Genomic DNA, 22,646 nt, shown 5'->3' with positions numbered 1-22,646 from the left:
GGAGGGAAATCAGGTCGACTGTTTCGTGTGCAGAACCGGGACAAAAAGGCAGTGAAAGCTCTGCTGATTATAAAATAGACGGCCTTTGGGTCTGATCAACCGACTCCACTCGCAAACCAGCAAGCTGATCAAAGTTCGTTAATGCCCTACTCTTCTAGAAAAGACTAGTTTTCTTTTTCCATAAAATTGCGTTCTCTTTCCTGCCCAACACCAAACCCTACTTTCCATGAAAGCCCAGGGAGGTCGTTGCCCTGACAACAAGGATGGGCTGTGACAGACCAAGTCCCATGTCCGAGTATCAAGGGCCACAGAAGGCAGGGCCTTTACTCCTTCACCTTCCCACCTACCATGCCAAGGTCAGATCCGCGGGGGACAGAGGGTTGAGCGTGGGAGACAAGAAAAAGGCAGGAATCCTGGACCCCACCATGTGCGTTAGGTCTTGATCTCAAAGAGGCGGTTTTCTTAAGGGCAAAATGGGAGTTACCGTGCCTGCCCCCAGAGCTAGCTGTTCCAAGGCTTGGCTAAAGTAGCAGATGTGAAGTATTTACATACAGCGAATGCAGAATACATCTTAATTTACCTTCTTCTCCCAGAGTAGCCTGCACTATTTTTTCTTTTTCTTTTTGGGGGGAAAGTAGAAAAAGAGGGGTGGTGTCCACTTTACTGCATGCCAACACTGGGCCTGCAAATGCCGCGTCTAAGCTCGGCGCTGAGCAGGACAGACCATGAAACCAAGGCGTCGGCCAGCAGATAGATGCACAGAACTGCAGCCCTGGATCCCTGAGCTGTTATAAGGAGGAGGAGGTGGAGACATCGCTCAGAGCCTTGGGGAAGGAAGTGGTGGGAAGCCCCCACTCAGAGAGGGTGCTGCGGGGCCTGTGGAAAGGGGAGAGGAGCCAGGCAGGTGCGAGAGGCGCAGGCTCTGTCTCCAGGCTCCGTGCGGAGGACCCACCGCCCTCCTCCACTGCGTTCCAGGGGACCCGCTCATTTACGGAGGGCCACGGGCCTGCCTGCTAATACGATGGGCTTAGAATAATATAGATTTAAGAACAGAAACAAGGCAAGCCCCAGGACACCATTCACCCTGCAGCAATTTCAACCTGCTGTTTTTGTCGCTGCTGTTGCCTGGCCAACTAAAGCAAGGCTGTTACTATGGCAACTGGATCCAGCGTGGGCCCAGGCCCCAGAGAAGGTCAGCTTACCGCTCGAAGGGGGGAAGGGGCTGCAAGGGTTTGAGAGGAGCCTTCTGGATCCAGTTAGCATTTCAGACGTCCTGGGCCTTCTAGGAAGGGGCTCCAGACGGAGGGAAACTCCCAGTCCAGGCGGTGACACGCACAGACTCCGGCCACACAGAGCCTAGAGCTGCCGGGCTAGGGAGTGAGACCGTGTGTGGTCATGGCCTGCGTGGTTGCACTGCACCCCACTGCTGATGACGAACCAGAGGCGCTGAGAAAATGGAAGAAGCTGGAAAGGGCAAGACTTGTGGATGCCTTTGCACTTGGCTCTGTGCTCAGCACTGGATGCTCGCTCACCCCCCACAAACAGCCGAGGAGGTGGGCACCACCGGCACCCCACCGTATGAACAAGGATGTTTGGCACGAGGCCACACGGCTGCTGGCCGAGCGCCCCTGCCTGTCCCGGCTCCGAGGAGGCGGGGGCAGGCTGCCAGGGGCCGGGGGGCCTGCACACTCACCACGTCCTCGACGGCCGCGCCGTCTCCCAGCAGCGGCTCCTCGGCCAGCAGCAACAGCACCAGGCCTCTGACGCTGTGAGTGTAGAGGTTCATCCGCACGAGCCGCGCGCGGGACACGGGGGCCGCCCTGGACCCGGTTCCGTCTGCGGAGGGGCCGTCGCCTGGGGGGTCTGCCGAGCCCGAGGTGCGTTCCGGGCCGGAGGCGGAGCGACCCCCGGGAAGCCCATCGCCGCGCTGCCCCTCGCCTTGCTCCCCCACAGGCAGGTCTGTCCCCGTCTGCCTCGAATCCAAGCAAGGCGCCGGCAATGGCCCGCTCGCTGGGCTGAGGAGGTGGTCCCTGGGGACGGGGGCTTGGCTGCTGTTGCCAGGAAGGTCTCCGGGCCGTTCTAGGGCTCCATTCTGGGTGAGCATCTGAGGAGTGGAGGGAGGGAGGGGGCCGCCCACGGCTGTGCCCGCAGGCAGGGCCTCGGGTGGCTTGCTTCCGGGGTTGCCAGAGTCACTGACAGATGCCCTGCAGCCAGGAGGCCCGCCATCGGAGGCAGAGTAACCCAAGGATGCTCCCGTGTCCTGAGCTTCTGGAACGTGGATTTCAGACAAGTCCAGTTCCTCTTCCCCGCTGGACAAACCGCTCTCCTTCGCCAGGGAGAGGCCGAGCCCAGGCCCCTGGCCGCTGGTGGTGTGGTGCGGTGTTGGGGGCCTGATGCTCTTCAGATCACAGCCAGACCAGCGTCCGTTCTCCCCGCTGCCATTTGGCCAGGTGACGTCAGGAGACGTGGGCTCAGGGGTGGTCGCTGAGGTCCGAGCCGTGGATTCCACGTGTCTGGGGGCGTTTTCTTTCGGGGCAGATGTGTTCAAACCCTTTGGTGGGCGCTGGGCTGGGGGCTCCGGGAGTCTGGCTGGAGATGCCAGAGTGCTGGCGAACAAGGAGGGCGTGAGGAAGGGCAGGCGACAGCGTGGGCAAGGGCCCTGCCCTGGGGGAGACTAGAGCAGTGCTTCCCTAAAACGCACGGGCACTGGTGACAAGTGGGTGCTGAGGCCACAGAGCCTAAGAGGTCATGGTCAAAGCACAGGAGGAAACCTAGGGCAACGCCTGGCCCTCGGGGCTTCACACAGCGACACCGGGATCACCTACAGGAAACGGCAGAGCCCACTGAATCAGGGACACGTTTGGAGGCCGACTGTGAGTCAGGCCCTATACTGGGTGCTACACACATACTATGCCCAACTTTCGCAAGGAACCCGTGAAGCAGACATTACCGGGTCCATTTTACAGCTGAAAACACTGAGGCTCAGGCCAGGAATGGACTTGCCCAAGGTCACACAGCTGATAAGCAGCAGACCTGGCATTTGAAACCTACTGCTCATCTCACTCCGCCAGATGCCTCTGATCTCTATGCTGAAGCTCCAGATGCCCCCGCCAAGGCAGAGCGTGGAGAAGATGGAATCAGTTATCAAATACCAGGGGCTCACCTGGATAAATCCGTGGGAGGGAGTGCCCGATGCATGGGTTAAGAGGAACCCCTGTGAGCTCCCTTACCTGGTCGTGGGCTCCCGGGGGAACTCACGGAGACTGGCGGCTTCCTCCTCGGTCAGGAAAACGGGCACAATCTGGACGTTTGGAGGGAGAGCTGCTCCTAGAATTGCAAAGTGATGTGACCAGGGCCCTCCCCTGGGCCGGAGAAGACGGGGGCAGGGACTGTTCTTGGGGTGACGCATCCAACCCACAGGCCGGCTCAGAGAGCAGCTCTGGGCTATGTTCCTCAACCCAGAACAAAAGCCACAAAACTGCAGCTGCAACTTCAGCCATCAGCAGGGAAAAGCCCGTGTGGGCAGCTCTGCACCCAGGGTGACGTTTGGTGGAAGAAAATTTAGTGGCACTTAAAAAAAAGACAGAAGCTGGAAAAAAAGCACTTCACCTGACCAAACGGGTCTGCCCTGACTTATGATGCAAAATAAAACAAATCCCCCTCTTGGGGGCACCTGCACTGCTGCAAAAGGTCTTCCTGGCAGTGGCCGCCGATGGCGCCCTCTCCTAATCGTGACCTTCTGGAACTCGTCTGAGTAGTCTCACAATGGGGAGGATCTCATAAGGAGGATCTGAAAACGGGCATTTAAGAGGTGTGCCTAAAATCAGGAGCTTTACCACTGGGATTCTGATGGGTAACTTTGTCCTTGAAGCTCTATATATTTTCCTAATCTCACGAGCTGATGGAATAACCATATCGGACTACTCGGCCTTTCACGTGACTCAGATAGGGCCAGGCAGCTTAAAGACCATTCCCAAGATGCAACAAGGCACCTGATTACTTACCATGTTCCTGCAGGGCATCCCCTCCTATAGGTTTTCTCTGAAAATAAACACACAGAGAAGTTGGTGCTGGGCACCGCGTTCTCCCCCCAACCTAACCATCAGGACCGCGCGGTGCCATCTGTTCGTGAAATGTAGCCAGGCCCGGGGTGCTGGTGCCAGCCGCACGCCAACAGCAAAGCAGATGGAACAGAAGCTCCCCCAAGCTGCCTGCCCCCCGCCGTGGCTGGGGTCAGCCAAGAGCCGGGCCCACGCCGGCTGGGGCGGCCACACCACCCAGGCTCACGCCAGGCTTCCTCCCGTTCTGATTTCTCAGTTTCTCCTCTCTGGGAATAACAGCAAGCATTCATTCATGTTACCTCTCAGACCTCCAGGGAAGTCATCTCCTGGAATAAAGCCACATCTGCCATAGCCCTGGCCTAGAGCTCACACAGATATCCCATTATAACAAAAGTGTGAAGGGCCCGAGACCCTCACAAGAGAAGAATTCAACCTAAACCAGACGTGAGGTCAGATCTCTTGTTCTGATTTACAATCAAGGTGAGAAACCCATGAATCTCCTCAAAAGAGCTTTCCAGCCATCTCCACCTAAAGGTTCCAAAAGGACCCACCAAAACAAAACAAAAACTGCTCTTCTCCCCAAAGTGGCTTTCACTCCTAAGAAGTGTTGTGGTTTTCTTTTTTTCTTTACATAAACTAACTCTAGACAAAAATTCTTTTCCAAAAAAATCACATAGAATTCCCTCACCCACAAGCTAATCCTGTTAACATTGGGCACATTTTCCTTTAAGTCTATGCATTTTTTTAATACTCTGAGGCCACATTACGTAAAACTATTTTTTTTTCTGCTTGAAAGAGTGACACACAATTTCTGTCATTAAAGCATCTCTGGCCATTTGCAATGGCTGACTAAAATTTTATGAAGTTTACAGTGGTACGGGAGAATTCGTCGTTTCCCTACTTGAGACCAGCAACCGGCAACCAGTCTGTAAGTGGTGAGCTAGTGAATATTTTGGGCTTTGCGGCCATACAGTCTCTGTCCAACTACTCAACCTGCAGATGTGGCTCAAAAGCAGGCCAAGAAAATTCTGTCTGTAGGCGACTGGCCCACAGCCCACGGTCTGCCAGCTCCTACCGTAGACATTTAAGTTATATCTGATTTTTCACTTTCGTAAATCCTGTTGCGATAAATTTTGAGTATAAGCCTTCTTCAGCAGTCAGATGATTTCCTTAGTATTGATTCGTAGTGCTGAACAACGAGGAAAAAGGAAAGGGCATCCTCAAGCCTCTCATTATCAAATAGTTTACCAGGAAGGCTGTTCTAACGACCCCTGCATCACGGTGGGAAGGAGCCGGCTAGAGCCACACACGTGTTTTAAATGTCTACTGATTTAGTAAGTGTAAAAAGCTAGCCTGATGACACGTTTAAAACCAGAGTCTTGCACAGTAAGAATCAACTAGTAAAACAAAAGAAAAAAGAACTCAGAGGAAATATGCCAAATGCTAGCAGTGATTATCTCTGTGCAGTCCAGTTGTGGGCAGTTTTATTCCCATGAGCACATATGACTTTTCCTTCATTATTAAAAACAATTAAGTAAATATTTTTAAAGTTTCTGTTGTCCTAAGCCATCTTTTACAGTCTCTCTCTCTCTCTCTCTCTCTGAAAAATCCAACATCTCTTTGACATAAAGCCCATCCTTGAGGGAAGTCAAATTCTCAAAGCTCCACTTGGATCGAAGAAAAACCCACCAAGTCTACCACGCAGAAGACAACATTTTCTTTCAGCTTTGCCAGTGACCTCACTCGAAGGACACCACATGGATGGACCTGGGGTCCTGAGAAAGACAAGGCAGCAGCAGCCGCCCCCATCCATCTAGCACTGGGGACCAGCCCTGCCCGATATAAAGACGGCCTCGCCGGATGAAGCATCCCAGCCAGCAGGGTGGGCTCTGCGATACCTGGTCCCGACGCGGGGCTCGATGAAGCAGGACCTTGGCTGTGACAGAGGGAGGGAGCTGGGTGCTGACGATCCTGGGGGGTCAGACACAGGAACAAGGACACCGTGAGAAGAAACACACTCAGGACTCTGAACTGGAAACATTCCTGACACCCTGTGGTGGCGAGGATCTCGGGGACACAGCTGGTGGGAGTTTCAACTGGGAAAGCCCTCGTGGAGGGCACCCTGTCTGTTCCCTCAAAGTTTAAAATGTCCAAATCCTTGGACTCGACTTGTACCAAGGTGTGTGCTTAAGAATATTCTCGACGGGGAAAATGGTAAAATCATCTTTTAATGGGTAAATGATTTAAACATCCATCAAAAAGAGAGTAAATTCATCCTTTTTTTGTTTTATGACACCAAAAAACGTGCCGCTGTTACAAGAGTGAGGTGGACCAATAGGGACTGATAAAGAAATCCCTGCTATACACATTAGGGTGAGGGACCGTAGGATCCCATTTACAGAGACAGCAGAAATAAGCAAAATCAATACACGCGTATACGTGCAGGTGTGTGAAAACACGCAGAACAAAAAGGACGCTCAGCAAACCGCTAACAGTGGGGATGGCTGAGAGGGAGGGGGAGGGGAGGGGAACCTTTGTGCGCTGCATGTTTCTCTCTTGGTTCATTTTTTTTTTTACCATGAGAATGTGTTCACGCATTAGGTGTATGATTTAAAAATAACTAAGAAATGCAAAATAAGAAAAAAAATATGATCTTTGACACCACGTTGCTGGTGAGCTTGGCAGCACCACAGGCTGATTCAGAGCCGTCATTGTGAAGAGCAAGGGGAGGTCGTGTGTTGAGGGCCACTGGGAACAGGGACTGCACCCCATCGGTCACCTCATTTCCTTCTCCACCAAGTACGTCTACTTGCCAGAGGAGAGAGCGGAGATGAGGCAAGGTCTCCGGGGCTGGGAAGAAGCACAGCCAGAGCCCGCTGAGTGCCTGGAGGTCTTCTCCAGGGCCCATCCCTCTGGGATCAGAGAGCTCTGGGCACAGAGCACCAGCTCTCCTGCCTCACGCTGTGAGAGCCGAGCCCCCGCGGAGCCTGGAAGAGGCGTGGAGAGCTCTCGGGTGCTCAAGCTCACTAAGAGGCCCTCCAGCTGTGTGAAGAGCTGCAGTGAGACCTCAGAGGCCAACTGGAGATGGACCCAGCCAAGAGGCTGCAGGAGCCTGAGGTGGAGCTATGGCCAGCACACCAGGGCCCCGGGCAGCGGGGGAAGGTGCTGTGGGCCTCCTCCATGCCCCATCTGAGAATTTCACGGATCTCTTCAAAGCTGTCTTTTATATTCCCAACTCTTTTCTGGACACAACAGTTTGCAATTTCCCAGCTCTGCCCAAAGACAGGCAGGGACCCTATATCAAACCTAGACTACCCGCTAGTTGCCAAACAAGACCACCCGGAAGTGGCCACACACAGAGCTCCCCGATCGAGCCTGATAGATCAGGGCGGTCAGCTCTGCAGCAGGGGGAGGGCTGGAGGAGCAGGGCCCGGCAATACTCACAGTCCCTTATAGAGGATGCAGCCGGCTAGAACATGGGGCGAGCGCTGGCAGGTCTGCAGAATGAGGGCCGCCTTCAGCAACAGCAGGGGCTCCACCTGCGCCGGGCGAGAAGCGTGCCACAAAGTCAACACGCCTACCATCAGCGGAGGAGGGACAGGAAGGGGGCTCTGGAGAGCAGACGGACAGCTCAGAGCCCAAGCCTGGAGGGACAGCGTGCCGCACAGTGACGGCTCCGCCACGCCTCTGACACCCAGAGCAGCTGCCGCCACAAGTGCCAAATTCTGGGGACAAGGAGGCCTCTCTGGAAGCTGGAAGGTACAGCAGATATGGCATATGGCTCTTCACAGGTGACAGTGCAGATGGCCAAGGAGACCCTGACGATCAGCGCTGAGACCAGAAGGCAGCAGGAGAGGAGAACCTACCTCTCAAATTCAGGTCATGGTGCCGGTGAACCCACCCACCCGTCCTCCACCGTCCCCCTGAAGCCCAAGCACCCCTGTGACGCGGCTGGCTTGATGTCTGACCAGGTCCCGTAACTGTTGCGTAACAGAAAATGATAACATCATGGCCTTTCGCTCAGGGGTATATGCCTCAGTCCACGGTCCTTGTAAAAAGTCCCGAAAAAGACCAGAAAAGGATCTGACCCTGGTCAAGAATGGCCAGCAATAACCAAAAGCCTCTCTTCCTGCTTCCTGCTGGGCAGCGGTTAGAACCGAGTGCCAAGGAGCCAAGCAGGCAGTTAATTCTTTCACGCCCTCAAGACGCACCCAGGCCCAGCCAGCCAGTCTGGAAAGCTCTGGGCCAACTCCAAGAAGCCCTCCAAACAGGAGCGGGAATCCCGTCCCTGTTTCTAGCAGCATCCCGGTGCCGCATCCCTGTTAAAGGGACACAGTCAACGAGAGCAGCGAGAGCCAGCCCACACATAGCGGAAGGCTCCCGTCCCCCGAGATGCTCAGGGCACGGCGGGCAGTTCTCAAGGGGCAGCGCCTTGCATCTCCCTTTGGCTGCCTGACTGTGAGGGTGTGATGCTCACCACGATCAAGGCCACCGAGCAAGAGGCAGTGCAGGCGACCGGGCCAGCCACGCAGGTGGCCTCCTGTCACCGCGTGCCAATGGCAAAAGCGACAGCTCGGGGACAAAACACCTCCCAGTCCCGCAGTCCCAGATATGGCAACCCTGGTGTTAAAATGTCAGCCCTGGGCCTTTCTGGATGTCAAGAATAATTAAATCACATAACGGCGCTATCGAGAAGGGGACCTTCACATGACTGAGTTTCAACACTCCCGGGCATCAGCGAAACAGCAACACCCGTCACCGAGCACCTGCTTTCCGTCATTACGTGCTGTCCCATTTCATCAGCAGAACAGCTCTGGGAGGCAAGTCTTATGCTGTGGCCGTTTTACGGGTAAGGAGAATGCGGCTCTGGGAGGTGACCTGACTTGTCCAAGCCCACACGGCTCGTGAGGGCTGCATGGAATCTGAGTAAGGTCTTAACAACTGTGCGCACTGAGGTACACCTCATTCAAGGGGGAAAACACGTGTCCAGAAGCCCTATTCCTATCCGTGCAATGAGCAGGGGGCTGAGCCTGTTACTTTCGTTCGGTCCAGGTTCCAGAGGGAGTTGAATATCTTATGCAGGTCACCGGTGTTTCTCAGGATCTGGTCAATGAAGGTGTCCCACTCCCTGCTCAGTTCTTCCCGAGAGCAGCTCTGAAACAGAACAGCTGGAGGTCAACACCCAAGATTCCAAGAGACACACTCTTCGGCAAGGACTCCAACCACCCACAAAATTGTTCCTACACGAAAAACAGGCCAGAAGGGAGGGCCTGTCCTGAACTTCCCATCCAGGCGAGGCCTCACCCCCTGCCCCCCATAACCTGCCCCCCACAGAGCAGGGCCGCTCGGGGCAGGGAGTGGGGGGGAGGGTGTGACCAGGCCCTGCTCTTCCCAGCCATCCTAGGAAGGAGAGAACGGGCATAAACATTTGCGTGAATGGGACTCAGGCCACCGGGGAAGAAAGGCATCTGAGAGGGGCTCCAAGGGCCCATGCCCTTGTCGCTGACACGAAGTGTTTATGTCAAGTGTACCAGACCCCCGGGTGAACACTGTGTTCTGCCGACAGCGACTTTGCTAAGGAGGGTCCACCTAAGACTCCTCAACACCGTACCTTGTAGGCCAGAGAAACAGGCCCATTGTAAAAATTAAAGAAGCCGATGAGCTGATCCAGAAGCTGCTTGCAGCTGACATCAGGGAGCTCAACAGCACAGCCCAGCACCTGTAAAGGAGGACAGGCATCTTCCTTTTCTCTGAGGCCAAGCTCAGAATCCTGGCATCCAGGGCTCACTAAAGCCGGACTCCACTGGCCCATCAAAATCCATCTTCTGCTGTGTGACGCTGCACCCTCCACCAGCCTCGCTGGTCTCCACAGGAAACAAGTACTTTTTGTAACTACTCATGTTGCCCAAGCTGAAATCCCCCCGCCTCCCATTCTTGTTCATTTGCCTGGGACTCCGCCCCCCCCCGCCTGCCCCCCCGCCCCGTGCCCCCCACAGATGCCTGTTTTCATCACTCCAGACAATGCCGACCTGTTTCCTGATCCCTGGTATTGTAAGCACTGTTATTTGGACACTGGATGTTTCATTTGGGTTTCACAGCAAACACTGGACCCAGACCGTTTCATGAACGGCCATCCCGTCTCTCCAGCTGGATGGAGTGCTTCCAGAACGGGGACCGACCGCATCATCGCGCCAGCCACGAAAGATAAACACTTGCTCAGTTAGGAAATGATCTGGGCCGATGTTTAAAGAGCCTGAAAAAACTTCGTATTCTTTGACTCAGTAATTCTACCTGTAGGAATCTTTCCTAAGGGACTCATCAGAAACTTAAACAAACAAACCAACCCTGAAAGAAAACAAACAAACAAACAAAAATGCTCTCTGAATGTAAGCTCCACTGGGGCAAGGATCTGCATTTTGTTCACTGATGTAATCCAAGTGCTGACAACAGTCTGGCACCCAGTAGGTGCTTATGTCTCCCCTAATTAATCTATAGAGGGAATGAACTCCTAATAATCCCACCAGTTTTTCTTTAGAAACTGACAAACTGATTCTACGACAGAAATACAAAGGACCTAAAACATCCAAAGCTGTCTTGGAGAAGAATAAGTTTGGAGGACTTCCACCCTCTGATTTTAAGACTTATTATAAAGCTACAGACATCAAGACAGAGTAGTACTTGTATAGAATCTTCAGAAAGATCAATGGGAAAGAATAGTGAGCCCAGAAGTAGAGCCACACTGAAATGGTCATTTGATCTTCAACAAAGGAGCCACAGGAATCTAATAGGAAAAGGAAAGTTTTCAACAATGGTGCTGCATTAACTGGACATCCATATGGAAAAAAGGACCCTTGACCTCTGCTTCACACCATACACAAAGATATATCCAAGGTGGATTACAGACCTAAATTTAAAAGCGAAAACTGTGAAACTTACAAAACAAAAAATTGGAGAAAGTCTTCTCCAATGGGGTAGGCAATGGTTTTAGACAGAATACAGAAAGCAATAACCATAAAAGATAACACTGATAAATCAGACCTCCTTAAAACTAGGACTTCCCTGGCAGTGCAGTGGTTAAGAATCCACGTGCCAATGCAGGGGGCATGGGTTCGAGCCCTGGTCCGGGAAGATCCCACGTGCCGTGGAGCAACTAAGCCCGTGCGCCACAACTACTGAGCCTGAGCTCTAGAGCCCACGTGCCACAACTACTGAAGCCCACCCACCTGGAGCCCATGCTCCGCAACAAGAGAAGCCACCGCAGTGAGAAGCCTGTGCACTGCAATGAGGAGTAGTCCCCGCTCACCGCAACTAGAGGAAGCCCGTGTGCAGCGACGAAGACCCAACGCAGCCAAAAGTAAATAAAATAAATTTATTAAAAAAAAACTAAACTAAAAACTTCTCATCAAAAGACATTATTAAGAAAGTTAGGGCTTCCCTGGTGGCGCAGTGGTTGGGAGTCCGCCTGCCGATGCAGGGGACGCGGGTTCGTGCCCTGGTCCGGGAGGATCCCAAATGCCGCGGAGCGGCTGGGCCCGTGGGCCGTGGCCGCTGGGCCTGCGCGTCCGGAGCCTGTGCTCCGCAACGGGGGAGGCCGCGGCAGTGGGAGGCCCGCATACCGCAAAAAAAAAAAAAAAAAAGAAAAAAAGAAAAAAGAAAGTTAGGCAACACCACAAACTGGGAGAAAATATTTTTTAAATGTATATCTGACAAAGAACTGGTATCCAGTATGTATGAAGAAACCTACAACTCAAGCAAAAAAGAAAACCCAGCTTAAAAAATGGGCAAGAGCTTTGGACAAATACTTTGCGAAGGAAGATATACAAATGGCCGTATGCACACAAAAAAGCCTTAATATCACTAGTCATTGGGGAAATGCAAATTGAAACCACAATGAGATACCACTTCACATCCAGCAAAATGGCTAAAATTAAACGGATTGACCACATTACTGCTGATGAAGATGTGGCAGTGTCTGGAATCCTCACACACTGTTGGTGGGAATGTAAAATGGTGCAGCCGCTCTGGGCAAACGCCTGGCAGTTTCTTGTAAAATCAACACACACCTACCCTGTGACCCACCAATTCCATGCCTAGATATTTACCTATGAGAAATGAAAACATATGTCCACAGAAAGACTTGTATAGGAATGTTTCTAGAGCCTTAATCCTTTTTAAAATTTTATTTTCTTGAAGTACTGTTGATTTACAATGTTGTGTTAATTTCTGCTGTACAGCAAAGTGATTCAGTTATACGTAGATATACATTCTTTTTCAGATTCTTTTCCATTATGGTTTGTCATAGGACATTGAATATAGTTCCCTGTGCTATACAGTAGGACCTTGCTGTTTATCCATTCTCAGTATAATAGTTTGCATCTGTTAATCCCAAACTCTCAATCCTTCCCTTCCTCTATCCCCCTTCCCCTTGGCATCTACAAGTCCGTTCCCTATGTCTGTGAGTCTGTTTCTGTTTCACAGATGTTCCTTTGTGTCATATTTTAGATTCCACATATAAGTGGTATCATATGGTATTTGTCTTTCTCTTTCTGACTTACTTCACTTTCTGACTTACTTAACTTAGTATGATAATCTCTAGTTCGATCCATGTTGCTACAGATGGCTTTATTTCATTCTTTTATGGCTGAGTAGCATTCCATTGTACATATGTACCACACCTTCTTTATCCATTCATCTGTCGATGGGCATATAGGTTGTTTCCACGTCTTGGTTACTGTAAATAGTGCTGCTATGAACACAGGGGTGCGTGTATCTTTTTGAATTAGAGTTTTGTCCAGATATATGCCCAGGAGTGGGATTGCTGGGTCGTATGGTAATTCTATTTTTAGTTTTCTGAGGAACCTCCATACTGTTCTCCATAGTGGCTGCACCAACCTACATTCCCACCAGCAGTGTAGGAGGATTCCCTTTTCTCCATACCCTCTCCAGCACTTATTATTGGTAGACATTTTTTTAAAAATTTATTTATTTATTTATTATTTTTGGCTGCGTTGGGTCTTCGTTGCTGCGCGCGGGCTTTCTCTAGTTGTGGCGAGCGGGGGCTGCTCTTCGTTGTGGTGCGCGGGCTTCTCATTGCGGTGGCTTCTCTTGCTGCAAAGCTTGGGCTCTAGGCGCACAGGCTTCAGTAGTTGCGGCACATGGGCTCTAGAGCGCGGGCTCAGTAGTTGTGGTGCACGGGCTTAGTTGCTCCACGGCATGTGGGATCTTCCCAAGCCAGGGCTCGAACCGTGTCCCCTGCATTGGCAGGCAGATTCTTAACCACTGTGCCACCAAGAAAGTCCCATTATTGGTAGACTTTTTGATGATGGCCGTTCTCACTGGTGTGAGGTAGTACCTCACTGTAGTTTTGATTTGTATCTCTCTAGAGCCTAATTCTTTTTTAAAAAAAAAAAAATTTATTTATTTATTTACTTATTTGGCTGCGCCAGGTCTTAGTTGCAGCTTGCGGGATCTTTGCCGTGGCGTGCGGGATCTAGTTCCCTGACCAGGGATTGAACCCGGACGCCTTGCATTGGGAGCGTGGAGTCTTAACTGCTGGACAACCAGGGAAGTCCCTCCAGAGCCTTATTCTTAAGTGCCCCAAACTGGACACAGTTCATGTGTCCACAAAAAGGAGAGTGAATAAGTAGACTGTGATACATCCAGACTATGGAATTCTGCTCAGCAATAAACAGGAATGAACCACCGGTACCGGCCACAATGTGGATGAATCCCACAGGTGTTAAAAGAGAGGATAAAGCGCTGAATATATAAATGTGTGATAAAGCAGCTGTAATGGGGTGTTCTGTAGAATCTAGGAGCTGTGTGAGTATTCACTGTAAAACTCTCTCAGCTGTTCAGTATGTTAGAAAATTTTCATAACAAAATGTTGGAAATAGTACCTACGAAGGTGAAGATACTTCCTCACACTTAAGCATCCCATCCCCTCAGGAATAAATTTTTTTTTTTTTTTTTTTTTTTGCGGTACGCGGGCCTCTCACTGTTGTGGCCTCTCCCGTTGCGGAGCACAGGCTCCGGACGCACAGGCTCAGCGGCCATGGCTCACGGGCTTAGTTGCTCCGCGGCATGTGGGATCTTCCCGGACCAGGGCACGAACCCGTGTCTCCTGCATCGGCAGGCGGATTCTCAACCACTGCGCCACCAGGGAAGCCCAGGAATAAATTTAAAATAAGAGGAGGCATGAGACAACAGTACTTTAGAGTCTATGGTACTACTAGCTGTAAATTGTTCTTTTTTTCTTAATGGTTCTTTGAAACCTAACATATATGCACCCGTGTCTTCGAGTTTCTGGCTCCCTTCCCCAGTAAGCGTGGAGAATATAGGGAAGTATAGAGAGTAGAAACAAGAAAAGATGGAGATTAAAAACTCAATTTGCATCACAGAGCAAAGAGAATTTCCAGAGGATGACCTAAGTGTTTCAAAAGAGAGGAGAAAGCAGGCGGGTGCAATGCAGATGTGTTAGCAGTGTTTTGGAGAGAGCACTCAGTTCTGATGGGCACCTGCAGAGAGTGACATGGGAATCGCGGATGACGGGGGGGGGGGGCAGCACACGCGGGGAGAGGAGGAGGTTCTAGGCTCAAAATCCATGGCAAGCATTATTTCTAAACCCTAGCATCGCAATACTTCTCACCAAGACAAAAGACTCTTGGTAGAGGCTACCCTGCAAGCACTGGTTCAGCCTGGTACACTTACCCAAAGGTAATCACCGTCAGCCTTTACGGCGAACTTAAGTTTCCGCAGACGGACGATGGTGGGAGGAGAGCCGGAAATCTCAGAAATGCAGTGGACAACCCCGGCGATCTGTCCACAGAGCAGCTCCTGTTGGTCAAGCAGGGTCTAGGGAAAAGAGCCAATTCCAGACATGAAGTTGAAGTTCCCGAACTCCCGTGTCATTCCTTAGAGCAGGGGTTGGCAAATTATAGCCTGGAGGTCAGATCAACTCTGCTGCCTGTTGTTATATAATCCGGGAGCTAATGATGGTTTTTACATTTTTTAAGGGTTTTCAAAATAACAACAAAGAAAAATACATGATAGAGACCTCACATGGCTTGCAGAGACCAAAACATTCCCACATTGGCCCTTTTGAGACAGAGTTTGCCGAACCCTGCCTGAATTGTCACAAAACACCCACAGTGAATGCATAAGATGATTGCCTAGAACTATGTTTTTGTTCCTAGGATTATAGGCCTGTGCGTGGGTGGAAGAGTGAGCCTTTATCCCCGTTCAAATCCCCTGCAGAGTGGCCAGAGCAGCCTAGACTAGTCCCCACTCTCCAAGTCAAGTGTGATCACGAGTGAATACACAGGCCTCCTAATCCATCTTCGCGTTAACTAAACCGTGGGGCAGACAGACATCATGTGATACAACGGAAAACGGAGAACTCTTGACTGAAAGAGCTGAACTTGAACCTAATCAAGGCTCTAGATCTTACTACTAGTTTAAAGGAAATGCGCTGGGTAGAAAGCATTAAATGATACCATCGTGAGGAAGTAATCAGCCCAATCCAGAGTGGGGGACGTGCTGACATTCTACTGCATAAGAGACCTGGCTTCTTCAATAATTCAGTGGCACAGGGGGAAAAAAGGATGGGGGGAGGGGGGAGGAGTGTTATATGATAAAAGGGACTTGAAACACAAAATAACCAAATGGGGTATGTGAACCTTGCTTGAATGCTGATTAGGAGAGGGAGGGAAGCGGGGTGGGGAGGAAGGAAGGACTAAGTAACATCTAAGATAATAAAGGCAAAATTTGAATATAGACTGTATCAGATGATATTATTGTTACTAATTATTGTAACTTTTGCTGAGTGGGATGTTAACAAAATACACCTTTTTCAGTTAGAGACGTTACTTGATACTGGTGAGATGACACCATGTCTAGGATTTGCTTCAAAATACTTCAGGAATGGACTTCCCTGGTGGCAGTGCTTAAGAATCCGCCTGCCAGTGCAGGGGACACGGGTTCGAGCCCAGGTCCAGGAAGATCCCACGTGCCGCGGAGCAACGAAGCCCGTGCGCCACAACTACTGAGCCTGCGCTCTAGAGCCCGTGAGCCACAGCTCCTGAAGCCCGTGCGCCTACAGCCCATGCTCCACAACAAGAGAAGCCACTGCAATGAGCAGCCCGCGCACCACAAAGAAGAGTAGCCCCCGCTCGCCGCAACTAGAGAAAGCCCACGTGCAGCAACGAAGACCCAACGCAGCCAAAAATAAATACATTTATTTTTTTAAAAAATACGCCAGGAAAAAAAGAGTGGGGAGGAGTTAGGATAGCTCATATCACATTGGTCAAGTGTTGATTATTGTTGAAGCTGGTGATGGGAACGTGAGAGCCGACGATTCTCTCCTCTTTACTTTGGTATATGTTTGGAGAAAATTTTTGATCCCGCGGGGCAGACGGAAAATCATGTCGGTAACAGAGCTAGAGAAGGCGGAAGTACTGGGCTGCCTGGGCACTTCAACACCAGAACAAAAACAAATAATACAACTAAGAATGAGAGAGTAGAAGTGGAGAATGCCTGGACTACGCAAAGAAAACTGTCCATATGTTACCCTCCCTAGACCTTTGAAAAGTCACCACTTTGAGGCAGTGGGACCCCCACCAAACAAGAAAATGCTGTGTGGCTTACCTGAGGGGGAAAAAAGTAACAGATACCAGCTCTGGTTGGATCTCCTTCTCCCTTCACCTTGGAACCATCATAAAGGAAAAAATAATTCCACCTGTCAAGAGAACAGAAGGGAGCCGTGTTTCCTTCCATCCGGTGAGCTGGGCCTTGTAAAACACAGCTTCCTTTTGCCCAGCCGGAGAGGGGCTCACGATTCGGCATTTGAAAAGCCTTCTGGTGGCCCCAGAGGAGAAGGAACCCAAGAGCTACAAAGAGATAAAACCATTTCATAAGTGCAGCCAAGTCAAACTAAAGATACGCCTCTATCCAGCCGTCAGACCATCTGCCCCAAAAGACAGAAGAGCAGCTAAAGAAAGACAGGGCACCCACAATGATGCCTCTTATTTGAGACACTGAACCTTAACTCTATAGCCATGTGGTTTGGTCAAGTGTCTTTTAAGGCTCTGATAATGAAGTAAGTTAGGGATGTCTTAGTTGTCTTCATAACTGCTGGGCATGAGGTCTCTGGAAATTGCCCTTCTGCCATTTAACACATTAATGAATTAATTAATTAATTTAACACATTAATTCATTTAACACACATCTGCTGAGGGCCTGCGGTGTGCGCTGCGTTTGCCAGCCCCGGGGGCCATCGCGAGGAAGGGGAAACAGGAAATATGCAGTTTACCCACAGGGCAGGGAGTCTATAACGGGAAAAGCGGGGGCATCTGAGAGCTCAGAGAGGCACCACACCCCTCCTTTAACACGATCTCTCATCAAACTTCTGACTTCCTCCCTGCAGAGGAAGCTCTCTCCTCAATACCCATAACCCTCCACCCCTCCCTAAAGACTCGGGGCCTCCTCTCTGGTGTAACTACAATTACTTACTTTAAGACCGCAAAGCAAACTACCCAGGCTGGACCTGGGTTTTAACCTCTCAGTCTCCAAAAGCACACCCATCAGGCCAGAGCAGTGACTACTCTGTCACCTGCACTCTTCTCCCCTGATCTACGCCCTCCCTGGCTCCCACCTTATCTTCCTGATGACAGGCACTAACTCTGTTCCTAGCACAATCTGCTTTCCCGAGTTGTAGGTCCCAACATGCAGCTGGCTGCAGGGCATGGACAGATCAAAGAGCCTCCAAAATGTTTCAAGCCCAGCTCGGAAACCCCACTGCCAGGTGGTGAGCATATTGTAATGTATAGGAATAGCAAATCACTATGTTGGGCACAGTGTTATAGGTCAATTATACTTGAAACAAACTCAGAGAAAAAGAGTTCAGATTTGCAGTCATCGGAGGCAGGAGGTGGGGGGAGGGGGATTGGATAAAGGTGGTCAAAAGGTACAATCTTCCAGTTATAAGATAAAGAAGTACTAGGGGGCTTCCCTGGTGGTGCAGTGGTTGAGAATCCGCCTGCCGATGCAGGGGACACGGGTTCGTGCCCCGGTCCGGGAGGATCCCACGTGCCGCGGAGCTGCTGGGCCCGTGAGCCATGGCCGCTGAGCCTGCGCGTCCGGAGCCTGTGCCCCGCAACGGGAGAGGCCACGGCAGTGAGAGGCCCGCATACCACAAAAAAAAAAAAAAAAAAAAGAAGTACTAGGGATGTAATGTAGAACATGATACATGTAATTAACACTGCTGTATGTTATATATGAAAGTTTTTAAGAGTAAATCCTGAGTTCTCATTACAAGGAAAAAAAAATTTTTCCTTTTATTTTGTATCTATATGAGATGATAGATGTTCACTAAACTTGTGGTGATCTTTTCATGATTATGCGAGTTACAGTGCTGTAAGTCAACTATATGTCACTAAAACTGGAAGCTAGCTAGCTAGATGAATAATGGAATGAATGAATGAAACCCCACTGCTCGGCCCCATTCTACCGTTTCCTTATGTTCCCTGGGTGAAAGTGACCCACTCTTACAGGCACACAAAAGAAAAACTTACTGTCACTTTGAACTGCACACATATAATCAGTCATAAATCCCGCTCATTCTATTGAAACCATGCCTCTCACTTTCCTCTCCTTGATAAATGTTTGCTGAACCAAATTAAGACAGGCTTATTAACCCATTTGCGGTTGAGAAGGGAACTGAGTTTCAGGCAGACATTACGTAATACCCTTGAAGAGCCAGTCTGGCCAGACCTCTTCTCGTGGTGTAATTCTGCACCGCCACAGCTTCTTGTCTCTCAAAAGTGAACACTTCAGTGCCCACGGTATTATCAAGGCCGGCTGCAGCATCCAGCCACGGCTCTCTTTTCTACCTTCTACCAGCAATGCTGGACTCGTCAAATCCTGCAAGAGGCTCGTGTGGTTACAACACATCAGCTTTGGAGAGAAATGGCCCTTGATTCGCTGCTCTGAGGAAAATGGTATTTTTTATTTTTTCTTAATAAAATCAAGACAATCTGGCTGGGGATTCTCAGTTCACCCAAAACATCCGTGCAGCAGCCTGCAGGAACTAAACCCCTGCAGGCCCTGCTACTCACCAGGAGGCTGACTTCGTCTCTGTCAAGGTGGAGGTGGCCATTTACTCTTCGGTGGCCCTCATTCTCTTTATTTGGGTTTTCTTTTCCAGTCTGGCTTCTTTCTCCTCGGCAGTGACAGTTCCTCCGCTGAATCCGGATGTGGGACGTTTAGGTGTTTTCAGTCTCCAACAGTCTCTTGTCTAGTTTTCATTCAGCATGAAAGTGCTGCTTCCCTTCCTTCCACGCCCTTCGGTCCCATCAATACCTCCAGCCTCTCAGAGCTCTGGGAAAAAAATCAATAAAGCAAGAGAATTCTACCAGAAAGTCAAATCCACCAATCTGGTCCCGTGAGCATCGGCTCCCTGGCCCTCTGCAGAACGACCCCTTCAAAGAATGACCCCTTTGCCAGGGAAGCCTGACAGGGCAGCTGCATGCTGAAGGCGGTGCTCTGAAGCGATGTCTAGCTTGTCGGGTTCAAAGCCATTCTGAAGGTTTCTTTAAAAAGTTTTGAAGTCAGTCCCTTGACCCTAAAATAAACACAAGGAATAGATTATTTCAGAATCCCATGAGCGAGCATGTGACCCAGCAGGGTTAAACATATTGTATGCTTCAAGAGTTTTCCAGAAAGCTGAAAAGTGTTTCAAAATCCAAAAGAGAGGGGAGCAAAACTTCAGAGTATGTCCCATAGTTAACGTGAAGAGATATGTCACACAGAAGATAGAATTAGATAACCGGTGTGAAAAAACTCTGGGTGTCAAGGACAGCTATACAAATAAGGCGGTTGGTGTAGTAATAATGGAACTCAAATTAAGGAACTGTCACCTTGACAGCCCAAAATTAATCTTAACATGTAGAATCCCAGAGCTGGACAAGTTTCCGAAAGACAAAAAGAGAATTTAACAAGTGGCTTTCAAACTCCCACAAGAGGAAAGAGAATTCAGAGTATCAAGAAATTATAGGCTCAGAAGGGACGCTGGCATCACACACTCTAATCCTTACTCTCCTTCAAAAACTACCTTGACTGGCTCTTGCTTACTCCCTCCGGAGATAGGCAGTTCTCAGTGTTCAATCTATCCTTCCACCAAGCTGAAATTGGCTTCGCAGTAACCTCCACATACTCTCCAGGAAAACAAAACAAGGTCTCATCCTTCCACAAGTCAACCCTTTGGTCACTTCAAAACTGTATCCCTACTGTCACTTTCTCCAAGCTTAATGTCCCCAGCGACATGGTTTCAAAAGCTTGCTCACCATCTGCCATCCTCCTGGGAACACAAGAGAGTTTTTTTAAGCTCCTCTGGTAGAGGGAAGTCCCTAGAAAGGACACCACCGAATCTTTGAGGGCCTGTAAAACCTCTGTCTTTTCTCAGCTCTGGGTATCTTGGGGTGGGCCTCCCTCGGGTCATACTCATATTCGAATGCCTGTGGAGGCGGCATCTAAGCCCGTGGAACCAAGGACTGCAATCTGAAACCCCCATCCCTTGTTCCCATAGGACTGGGCCCTGCACTGCCAGGGTCCACTCGCTTATACTCTGAAAGGTCCAGAAGAAGCCGGTAATGGTCCGGCGGGGACAGGGCAGGTGTTGGGATGTGGCCAGAGAAGGCTCTGGCCTGGGAAGTGGCAGTAACGATCGGGGAATCGAGACGTGGCCGGCAAAGGCCTGGCGGGGCGCGGGGCGGGGGGGTGATGGTGTAGGAAGTGGCCTCGGTGTGTCAGCAGAGCAGGAAAAGGGGCGCTAATTATTGCGATGGGCCAGGAAGCGATCGGTAACCGCCGGCAGCAGTGGGAAGTGTGTGGCCTCAGCTCTAGGGGGCTGGGACTGGTGGGCAAAGAAGGTGCGGGGATCAATCGGCGCCGGGTCACAGCGCGGAGGGCCGCCAAAAGGCGCTCTCGGCCGGGGTCCCGCCCTTTGGTGTCCCCGCGCCGCCGGGCGCCGCCCACCCGCCGGAGTAGCCAGGCAGCCCGGGGATCCGGGGTCAAGGTTCGGGACTAGGGATCCGAAGGTCCCAGCGACTCCCGCCCGATACCTACGCGCGCGGCGGAGAGGCCCCAGGGTCACGCGCCACCTGCGCTTACCGCCCCCTAAAGTTCCCGCGGAGCTGGCGCGCGCCGATGACGTCAGAGACCAATGGAGGCGGCGGCGGCGTTGGAATCCTGGCAGGAGGCGTCTCGTCGGAGAAGGCGCTCGGCGGCGACGCGTCCGCGGCGTAGGGAGGCGGCGGCGGCGGCGGCCCGTGCCCCGGGAGCCCAGCCCGAGGTGGACGGCGGAGTCGTGCTTCGTCGCATCCAGGAAGCCAGGTGAGTACGGGCTCGGTCCTGGGTCCGAATCTTCACGCCCGTGGAAACCTCCCCAAGCCCCAGTCTCGCCATCTGTAAAGTGGGAATAACTGCAAACACTTTAAGGGTTATGGTAGGATTTAACGGAGGTAAAGAGCTCATTACAGACTGGAGCATAGTAAGCGTTCAATAAAGTTTGTCATTCCTCTTACTGCAGTTGTAGCTGCTTGACCTTGGGCAAGGTATGTAATCTTTGTGCCTCAATTTTCACATCTGTGAGATGGACGTGGAAATAGTACCTACATAGGCTTGTTTTGAGGATTCAGTGAATTAGTCAATGGTTTACCATCCCCAACAATGTCTGGCGTGTGGTAAGCGCAGTACCAGTGTTTGGTATTAATATTATGTTAATGTTGGTTATTAGCGGTTTTGCTCACACCATGGCCGCAATTTGCACACGTGATTGTCATCTTCACGATTATCATCACGCGTTAATTGAGGTTAATTGAGGCAGCTACGTGCCTGGCGCAGGCTTGAGCTCTCTACACACTTTGTCAGAATGAACATCTCAGCCACGCTAGGATCCTGGCAGGTCGCTCAGTCTCAAAGAAACATAGGTAATGTGTGGAACCAGGTTTCAATCCCATATCTTCGCTAACTTCAAAACCTGTGCTTAAAAACTCTCCGTTTTTCTGCTTTATCCCACCCCTCCCCCCATCATCGCTCCGTGCCTTGCTGTGTACCTTACGTAGTGTTGGGGAGGAAAAGGTTTTCCTCTACAAGTCTAGGTTCTTTTGGCTCGTCTAATAAGAAAATTGACACAAGGCAGGTTAACAGGAGGGAAAAACAAATTTAATCAGGAATGTGCAGGAGTCCCATAATAACATGGCACCCCCCAAAAGTGGCCAAATCAGGCACCTTTTATATCTTTCAGACAAGGAAACAATTATTTGTTAGAAAACAAAGGGGCTTGGACTTAGGGTAGCAAGTTCATGAAGTAACAAAGTGTGTTTATAAAGCGTTTCTTAGCCTTGCCTCATCTATCTCTGGCGATAAAGGTGCCTTCTATTCTCCTGGTATACGAGGACCGTTTCATACGGGAGTTTTATTTCCTGCCTTCAGGGGAACAAAGGAGGGTCAGAGTGTTCTTGGCAGTGAATGTTTCTCGAGTAACTATAATTCCAGATAATCAGTATGCCACAGTGGCATATTGGGGGG

The 22,646-nt window shown here is 50.7% G+C and overlaps 2 protein-coding genes across 7 annotated transcripts in view; one reads left to right on the top strand and one right to left on the bottom strand.

Moving 5' to 3' along the window:
- HPS4 (HPS4 biogenesis of lysosomal organelles complex 3 subunit 2) overlaps positions 1–21,383 on the bottom strand; it is a 27,383-nt gene extending 6,000 nt beyond the window's left edge. The window contains exons 1-12 of one of the 5 annotated variants that reach the window (XM_067015169.1): positions 21,183–21,242; positions 20,170–20,415; positions 19,175–19,680; positions 16,707–16,797; positions 14,772–14,915; positions 9,673–9,780; positions 9,099–9,215; positions 7,506–7,600; positions 5,960–6,032; positions 4,005–4,041; positions 3,231–3,327; positions 1,694–2,606 (exon numbers count right to left, since the gene is read on the bottom strand). In XM_067015169.1, coding sequence (XP_066871270.1) covers positions 1,694–2,606; positions 3,231–3,327; positions 4,005–4,041; positions 5,960–6,032; positions 7,506–7,600; positions 9,099–9,215; positions 9,673–9,780; positions 14,772–14,915; positions 16,707–16,797; positions 19,175–19,215 — 1,716 coding nt within the window. In that variant the 5' untranslated portion in view covers positions 19,216–19,680; positions 20,170–20,415; positions 21,183–21,242. Of the gene's footprint in view, positions 1–1,693; positions 2,607–3,230; positions 3,328–4,004; positions 4,042–5,959; positions 6,033–7,505; positions 7,601–9,098; positions 9,216–9,672; positions 9,781–14,771; positions 14,916–16,706; positions 16,798–19,174; positions 19,681–20,169; positions 20,416–21,182 lie in introns of all 5 variants that reach the window. The other 4 variants (XM_067015170.1, XM_059039510.2, XM_067015172.1 and 1 more) reach the window with 4 other exon arrangements.
- The window catches only part of SRRD (SRR1 domain containing), a 24,496-nt gene continuing 22,710 nt past the window's right edge, over positions 20,861–22,646 (top strand). Inside the window, exon 1 of one of the 2 annotated variants that reach the window (XM_059039522.2) lies at positions 20,861–21,449. In XM_059039522.2, the coding sequence (XP_058895505.1) occupies positions 21,280–21,449 (170 nt within the window). In that variant the 5' untranslated portion in view covers positions 20,861–21,279. The remainder of the gene's footprint in view (positions 21,450–22,646) is intronic. The other variant, XM_067015175.1, reaches the window with a different exon arrangement.

The sequence above is a fragment of the Kogia breviceps genome, chromosome 15 (assembly GCF_026419965.1).
Source record: "Kogia breviceps isolate mKogBre1 chromosome 15, mKogBre1 haplotype 1, whole genome shotgun sequence".
In the NCBI taxonomy this organism is placed as follows: Eukaryota; Metazoa; Chordata; class Mammalia; order Artiodactyla; family Physeteridae; genus Kogia; species Kogia breviceps.
The sequence above is the reverse complement of the archived record's forward strand: the minus strand, read 5'-3'. Positions and strand labels throughout refer to the sequence as shown.